The 9106-nt window shown below is 37.5% G+C and overlaps 1 protein-coding gene across 1 annotated transcript; it reads left to right on the plus strand.

The window, feature by feature from the left end:
- The first annotated feature begins 3588 nt into the window (after positions 1-3588).
- Positions 3589-7977, plus strand: LOC127084585 (uncharacterized). Its single transcript, XM_051025068.1, has 2 exons — positions 3589-3919; positions 6110-7977. The coding sequence occupies exon 2, from the start codon at positions 6115-6117 to the stop codon at positions 7615-7617; it is 1503 nt and encodes a 500-aa protein (XP_050881025.1). The 5' UTR covers positions 3589-3919; positions 6110-6114; the 3' UTR covers positions 7618-7977.
- The last annotated feature ends 1129 nt before the right edge of the window (positions 7978-9106 follow it).

A 9106-nucleotide genomic window follows, 5' to 3' on the forward strand; every position in this document is an offset into this window, starting at 1 on the left:
TGTGACGGGACTGAACAATCTGAATCAAGCCTTCATCCATCAACCTCTGGATGTCTGTCTTCACAATCATACAACCTCTAGGCTTGACACTGCAGATTGCATAACCATCATGGTCATGCTCATAATCACTAACCAAGCAGATATCCTTGTGCGTCCTAACCAAGGATCTTCTTATGAAACGGGCTTCGAATACCTTGAACTCGCCTGGACAACCGTCCACCATATTAACAGAAGAATTTCTATGGGCAGGCAGTGGATTAGCTTTAACATTCGGCACTCGATCCTCGAAGGACACCATTCCACTATTTACCAGCTTCTGAACTTCATATTTGAGTGGGTAGCAATTCTCTATGTCATGTCGAGGAGCTCCTTGATGGAAAGCACAACGGAGTTCTGATTTGTACCACTATGGAACTGGTTCAGGAATTTGCGGAGGATTTCTTGGTGATAACAAGTTCTTGAGAACCAAAGAGGGATATAGTTCTGTATATGTCATCAGAATAGGGTCGAAAGAGAACTTCTTCCTCTCAAAATTTTGTTATTGATGATTGTTGGTATTGTTGTTGTTGTAGGTATTTGTTCGTTGTTGTGGTTGTTGTTATTGACGTTGTTGTTGTTGAATTGGTGCGATCGATTTTTAGAAAATACAGGAATAACTGAAGATACTTGATGATGATGTTGACGGGGTGGTTGATTTCTTATAATCTGAGGCCTCTTTGAATAGAATGAATTGGTTTCTAATAATATAATTTATGAAGGAAATAAGAATATTTCTAGAATTCAATTCGATAGGAAATATAGAAATATACTTTTTTGGGGGTTGTCGAAGATCCTTTTTGTTATGTAGTCTGATCATTTTATTTAAAACAAAGATTCAAACAAAGACCCGAAATACAAATCCTTTTTTCATTTTTTTCTTCAATCATTGCATTGATAACAAATAAGAAGTTATGTTTCACTAAAATTAGTCACTTTGACTTACCGTTTTTGCATAAATTATAAGTAAAAAGGCAGTAGGGACGAGCTACGAGTAAATAGAACACCTTTTAGGAGTATCAATACCGTCACATGAATTGTAAATGCATGAATATGATGTACCAAAAAATCTGCAGTTCCTAATGGAATAGGTAACAAAGCTACTTTGCCGCCCACTGACACTAAATCACCAACGCCCCAAGTCAAACTGGTGCTTGTTGTTGCATTAGGGGCTGTTGTGCCAGGTGCTAAAGCATGGGTATTTTGTATCCATTGAGCAAAGACAGGTTGTAATTGTATAGTGGTTCCTGAAAACATATCTTGAGGGCACCCTAAAGCACTCATGGTATCATTATGAATATACAACCCAAAACTATGAAAGCCTAAAAATATACACACCCAGTTGTTGCCTCCCAACGGAAACTGCATTAGCTTCACTGTCCTTCTTCTTGCTAAAATTATTGCCATGCCTCTTACTGGATGACACCTCCTCTCTAGATAACCTTCCCTCTCGGACACCTTCTTCGAGCCTCATCCCCATGTTTTCCATTTCGGTAAAGTCACTGGGGGCACTGGCAATCATCCACTCATAGTAAAATGAGCTCAAGGTCTTCAGAAAAATCTTGGTCATCTCCTTTTCCTCTAAAGGAGGGGTAATATGAGTAGTAATTTCTCTCCACCTCTACGCATACTCCTTGAATGTCTCTTTGTCTTTCTGAGATAATGATCTCAAATGATCCCTATCTAGAGCCATATCAACATTATATTTATACTGCTTCACAAATGCTTCACCCAAATTGTTGAACGTGTGGATGCTCACACTATCCAACCCCATGTACCACCTCAGAGCGGCACCGGTCAGACTATCTTGAAAATAATGGATCAACATCTGATCATTATCCATTTGAGTAGACATCTTTCTGGCGTACATCACCAAATGACTAAGTGGAAATGTATTCCCCTTGTACTCTTCACATTTGGAACCAAACACAGTTCCGCAACACTCTTCCCGAATAAGTCATTTCCCCTCAAAGTTTTCAATTCCTTACGCAACTCAAGAAATTGGTCCTTCATCTCATCCATCTTCTCATACACATCTGGGCCCTCAAACGGCTCGGAAAGATAGATGGTGTCTTCTACACGAGGCTGGGTATGCACAACAGGTGGCGACATAGACATGACCAGGCTAGATGCCAGCATAGAAGCAAATGTAGGCGCAAAACCTTCGGGCACAAAGTTTAGCAGCATTCCCCATGGGAATCTGGCAGGCATGTTGGGTGCAAAGTGAGCAGCAGTTGCGGGAATGGTAGAGGTAACAACCTCGGAAATGACAGTCTTCTGAGGAGGAGGAGTTGCAGGCGTTGGAGAAGACTGGCTCTGAGCAGCTAACACTGACTCCATCATGGTAGTCAGGCGGGCGATCTCCTATTTCAAGTCTCTATTCTCTTGCTCAAGATGTTCCATGATTCGGGAGTGATTGGCGCGAGTATTGTATCGATGACTCGACTTGGCTGAAGTACAGAAGAAACACCAATGAGACGTCTGGCGAAAGGGATACTTACTTATGCAAATGATGCATGAAATTCAATGTTTAATTGTTTTTATTTTCAAGGAACTTACCTTAATATTTGCAAATATATATTGTCGCACCCCAAAATTTGACTTTGGCTTTGTTGACCACATCTTGATTAATCTCGTTGTCTCGTATTCATCTCAATTTCTTAAACTTCGCGTGACAACTGGTTTGATTAGGTTTTGTGTGTTTTCGTTGCTTACCGTGTTGTATTTCGTTGTTTTAGCAAAACCTGGCCGATATCGTTGTCTCGTATTTATCTCGCTTATCTCTTTTGTGCGTGGCATCGCTTCGATTAGGTTTTGTGCGTTTTTATCTATTTAATTGTTTGTTTGTCGGTATTTTGACTGTATTTCGAATATATTAGAGTTTTCGTATTGTCTGATTATTTGTGATTGTGTTTGTCAGCGTTTTCGTGATGTCGTGTTGATTTTATTATTGCCTAGGGTTGTTTATTTAATTACGTGTTATGCCGTGTGATTTAATCGAGTCTGTTTGAGTCGTGTTGTTGATTTTACTGGTTTACCGGTTTACTGGTTTATTGGTTTTATCAATTTGTCTATTTTGCTGTGCAAATTGTCATCGTTTTTATCGCGTTCGTGTCGCTCGATTTTATCGTATTTTAATCGTGTGCCGTTTAATATTATTTGTGCTTAATATTAATTGTGTTTAGTTGTTAATTAGTTTATTTAATTAGGATTAATATTATATTAGTTTATTATTATTATTATTATTATTATATAATATATATATTATATTATTAATTGATGTTAGATATTTTTTTAGGTTTCTTATTGTTTAAGTAATCTAAATATATATTATTAATTTATGTTAGATATTTTTTAGGTTTCTTATTGTTTAAGTAATCTAAATATATATTATTAATTTATGATAGATATTTGTTAGGTTTCTTATTGTTTAAGTAATCTAAATATATATTATTAATTTATGTTAGATATTTTTTAGGTTTCTTATTGTTTAAGTAATCTAAATATATATATATATAGATGTGGTTAGTAAGAAAAAAAGAGGAAAGAGTGGATCAGTAAGGAAAAAACGTGTGGTGAGAGAAACAGAGAATTGAAAAGAAATATTTGTCCAAAAGGTTACCGTATTTCACTTGTTCTTCATTTTCGGTAACCCAAAATCGTCCCGATTATTCACCGAAACACTAAACCGATTTCATATCTTTGAAGTTCGTTGAGTCCAGGTCACAAATATCCAAGGTTCATTTCATTCCGGCGTCGTTTCACCGATCAAAAGCGACGTTGAAGTCAGGTACTCACGAAGGCAGTCAGCACTGCGTCGGTGACGGTTTCCAGCTTTCGGTCGATCATTTGGACGATCAGAAGTTCATCCTCTTCACACAAGGTAATATTCTTCACTTATCTCTGAAATCGGCAAAGTTCCGGCTTGCCGACATGTGTTTTAATATATTATTTATCTATATATATATATATATATATATATATATATATATATATATATATATATATATATACATATATATATATATATATATATATATATATATTATTTTTGTCTATTATATATCTAAATAAATAATATATATATATATATATATATATATATATATATATATATATATATATATATATATATATATCTTTGTCTATTATATATATATATATATATATTTTTGTCTATTATATATTATTTGTTTAAATGTACATATATATTATTTTTTTCTACTATATATTTATTGTCTAAAATATAAATATATATATATATATATATATATATATATATATATATATATATATATATATATATATATATATATATATATATATATATATATATATATATATATATATATATATATATATATTACTTTTGTTTACTAAATATTGTTTATCTTTTATTATTATTTTGCATATATATTTTATTTAAATGTTAGTTAAATTAATTATTTGTTTAAATGTTTATTTATATCAAATGTTTATTTTGTCTAAAGTAAATGTTTATATTGTTTTTTTATATTTGTTTATGTTGTTACTAACCGTTTCGTTTCAGTTTCAGCTCGATTAACTCCACTAACTATTCGTAATACTAACTATTCATAGCTAACTGTGTTGTAATAATTTACTTTCTCGCATTTTTTATGTTCTGTGTTTAATCGTATTGTTCACGTTTTATGTTAAAAAATCGAAAAATCCAAAAAAGAGAAACCCGATGCGATTCCAACGGTCGCCGTTTAAGAAACCCTTTTCACACACTCACAAGCTTACTCTTGGGATTCCTTATAATGAGCCCATTTATGTATTGTTTCAGGGTTTAGGCTCATTCAAATCTTTTGCCAGCTTTGGCTTTTCAGTTTAAAAACATTTTCAAAAGGACGTGTCAGTCTCGAAGCCTCCCGCCTAGGTCGAGCAAGAGATGGCAAGACACGCCAATCTAAAATCAACAAAACAGACTTTCCCCTTTTCTTTTGGGAGAACTACGTGGATTCTGATTTCTCCATTGCGCCTTGGAGATACGTAGGCATGAAGTCTACGACTTTATCGAGTCCAAAAACAATAAAATCAAGTTCTTTTCTCATCTCCCCAATCAAACGATCAAAGCGAAAAAAGCAAAGCATTCACATAAACATAAGCAAAAAGGTTCCTGTGGAGTACCACAGATGTAGAGGGTGCTAATACCTTCCCTTTGCATAACCAACCCCCGAACCCGTAACTCTAAAGGGATTTATCGTTATTTTTCCCTTCCTCTTTTTGGATAAAATAAAAGACGGTGGCGACTCTTGCATTTAAAATATTTTTCAAACGGGTTAAGTTCAATCAATACTTAATCTCGTGAAAAATCCCGCCGCGACAGAATGGCGACTCTGCTGGGGATTACATGATTAAACTTATTTGACGGTTTATCCTATCTTTGCTTGTTTATATGTTTGCTTTGTGAATATTTGCTAAATTGTATTGTTTGTAATGTTTGTTATTTTGGGTTTTGGGGGATACTTGTGATAAATCCTATACCCGGATTTGGGGCACATTTGAGATATGATGGATGATAATTCAGGTTGACTTGATAGGAGACAATCCTTACCGAGTTGACTTGAGCCTTTGTCCGCTTGGTGGAGGCCTCTTTGAGGGTGATAGTGCTAAAACAAGTCATTTGTGAGGCATTGTTGCTTTCGAAGGGCCCGTGAAGCCAAGGACCTTAGTTTACCTTTAGCCCATCTTGGCCTTACTTAGGATGTGATGCGGTGACCACTTCGGACCAAAAGTCTGGTTTGGTTGATACGCGATATCACACTCAAGCGAGATTCTTTTGAGAATAATATTGGAAAGCGAGCAGTTGCTTAACCCGGTATTATCCGAAGAAGGATCCATAACCTTGGGAACTTTTAGAACCCGTTTGGCAGGTGAACCTTAGAACTTATCTGGGGGCTTTGTCCTAAACTCCATGCTGGTGATGAACTTTGAACCTTGTATTGTTTGACCATGTTTGTGTTTGTTGCATTCATGCATGACATGCATTCATTCCCATCATTTCAACCTTTTTCCAAGGAACTTAAAGTGAGGATTGCAAATATTGCAGGAAACATGGATTTTGGACGGAGAAGTGTGAAAAAGTACAATCTCATCAATCCAAAGATAGATGAACTAAAGAAACGGGTTTCTTCGATCGCAGATCCTATTGGTTTCAGAGACAGATATGGGGCACTTATATCTTTATTGACACTTAGGATGGAAGAAGGGTTATTGCAGACATTAGTACAGTTCTATGATCCAGTCTATCACTGTTTCACATTCCCAGACTATCAACTCATGCCTACATTGGAAGAGTATGCCCAGTTGCTTCACATCCCAGTTGCTGATACAGTACCTTTCTCTGGTTCAGAAAAGTTACCCGAGCACAGTTCTCTTGCAAAAGTGTTGTACATGAAGAAGTCAGAATTCAAGAATAACTTCACCACCAAAGGAGGACTTCCAGGTTTCACTGCCAAGTTCTTAATGGGGAAGGTTTCTTATTTTTCCAGTCAAGGTTGTGATATTATTGTGGAGCATCTGTTCGCCTTGTTGATCTACGGTTTGTTACTATTTCCTAATATTGAAGGTTTTGTGGATTCATATGCTATACGCATCTTCCTAAGTGGTAATCCTGTTCCAACTTTGCTCGGAGACACCTATCATTCCATCCATTACCGTACTTTGAAAGGAGGAGGAACCATAGTCTACTGTATACCGTTACTCTACAAATGGTTTGTCTCTCATCTTCCTAAGTCAGCTACTTTTTGGGATCGCAAGTCAGGACTTCAGTGGTCACAGAGGATTATGTCTCTTACCCAGTCAGATATTGCATGGTATAGTAGAGTTTTAGACGATGTGAAGATCATTGATAGTTGCGGGGAGTTCCCCAATGTGCCCCTCATGGGCACAAAGGGAATCATTTCTTATAATCCAGTACTTGCTAGGAGACAACTCGGTTACCCTATGAAGGACAAGCCTCCTAACATTATTTTAGAAGGTATTTTCTTGAGGGATAACGAGGAGGACCCTACCATGAAAGAGAGAGTAGTAAGAGCTTGGCATCGTGTTTGTCGCAAAGGGAGACTTGAATTGGGTAAGAAAGATTGTACCTCCTATGAGCCGTACCTCCAGTGGATCAGAGCCAGAGCTATACAGTTGAAAATGCCATACCCACATCATGATCCTATCAAACCCGCTCCGTTGAAGACCCCCTACCTTCCGCTAGATGACAAAGAAGAACTCCAAGCCACCTTGGAGAGGGTCGAGAAAGAGAGAGACGCTTGGAAGGATAAGGCCCAGGTACTCGAAATGGAAAATGAAGAACTTCAGAGACAGTTAAAGGAGCAGAGTGGAGAAGATCATGCAGGTAAACGTCCAAGGGTGCAAGAGGATTTATTTTCCTCAGGCACAACAGATTACTCCCAGATTCCACAATCCTCAGGTGCATGGAAAGGTCTTGTAGACAGTTTGGTGAAGGAGAAAGCTTTTATGCAGAAGGCCTATGAAGAAAGAATTGAGAGACTTGAAGGACAACTCCTACTTGTTTATGCTCGTCCTGATGACACATGTCCTTAAATGGTTTTCTTGGTTGTATTTTGGGTTGATAACTTTGTATATTTTGATAAAAATGCTTAAAATGAAAAATTTTGTTTTGTTATCAAAAATGTTTGCAATTCTATCTTTTCCTTCACTTAGAGTTCCTTGGAAAATCATTCATTTTGCATATCCATGCATCACGTGCATACGGGTTGTCTGTCTTGGTCCAGTCTTCTAACAGTTGCTTCCCGCCGCCAAGATCCATTTCAAGCTGACGCATAATTACAACACAAGAGCCAACTACAAAAGAAGAATGGAGATAACAGATAACGAGAACCGAGAATTGAAAGCTCAGGTTGACCGCCTTTCTGCTATGGTCGAGACATTGATAGCAAACCAAGCAGCCCAAGCTGCTCAACTTCAAACAGCACAAGCTCAGGTTGCCGAAGCACAAGATGCACAAATCCAGGCGCAAGCACAGGTAGCAGAGATGCGCAACCAAATGTTAACCGCCCGTCTACAAGCAGAGGAAGCCCAGGCTAGGGCTCAAGTTCATAATTCAGGACAGACTTCGGCACAGAATCAACCTCAAATTCAGAATCAGACAACAGCAGCACCCGTCACTACAGTCATCGCTTCAGAAATCCACGCTGTCCCAGTCACTTCTGTTACCATCACAGCATCCCGTCCTTGGGAAATACCCAGGGATCTTAATCAAGATAGATATCAACAAGAGTTCGTTCCACCAAATGCTCCTGTCTTCATTAATGTGCCTCCCGTTGTTCACTATACTCCTCACCTAGGAGAACCTGTCTATCACGGCCCTACCCCAAGTGAGGATCCTGGTCTCAATGATAGAATGGATGAATTCCAGGATCAGTTTGCGGAATTACAAAAAGAGATAAAAGCTCTTCGAGGGAAAGACAGAATGGCGACTGGAGTAGTTATGAAGAACTGGACCGCAGTTGACATCCCACATTGCGTCCACATATCAAAGTAATTAAGATTTTCAGTTTTCAAAAATCTTCCGCTTTAGCCCAAAGCGCGAAGCATTAATTTTGTAAAATGGGCACTTTTGTCAAAAACGTACTATCCATGAAAAAGATCTTTTGTGTTCCTATACACTTGTGTCCTTTTATCTTTTCAGCTTTTTCGGAAAATGGTAACACAAAAAAACCTTAAAAAGAACACATTTTTGCATGTCATGGTCAGTCCTCTAAAAACAATTGTTTGTACAGGTTACTTAAACCCGTTGAACACAATGACATCATGCCCTCTCCCAACTTTGAACATTCTGTATTCGAAGCTGAAGAGGAAGAGTGGGATGAGATTCCAGAAGAGGTCGCCCGCCAGCTTGAAAATGAAGAAGACACTATTCAGCCATACAAGGAGCCTTTGGAAACAGTCAACTTGGGTTCGGAAGAAAATGTGAAAGAAGTCAAAATTGGAGCATTGTTATCCCCACAGGTCAAGGAGCAATTGATCAGCCTGTTGAAAGAGTATGTAGATGTGTTTGCTTGGTCTTATC

This window comes from Lathyrus oleraceus, chromosome 5 (assembly GCF_024323335.1).
Source record: "Lathyrus oleraceus cultivar Zhongwan6 chromosome 5, CAAS_Psat_ZW6_1.0, whole genome shotgun sequence".
NCBI classification, from domain to species: Eukaryota; Viridiplantae; Streptophyta; class Magnoliopsida; order Fabales; family Fabaceae; genus Lathyrus; species Lathyrus oleraceus.

Coding starts and splice junctions, on each gene's coding strand:
- LOC127084585 (XM_051025068.1), top strand. CDS start 6,115: ATGGATTTTGGACGGAGAAGTGTGAAAAAGTACAATCTCATCAATCCA.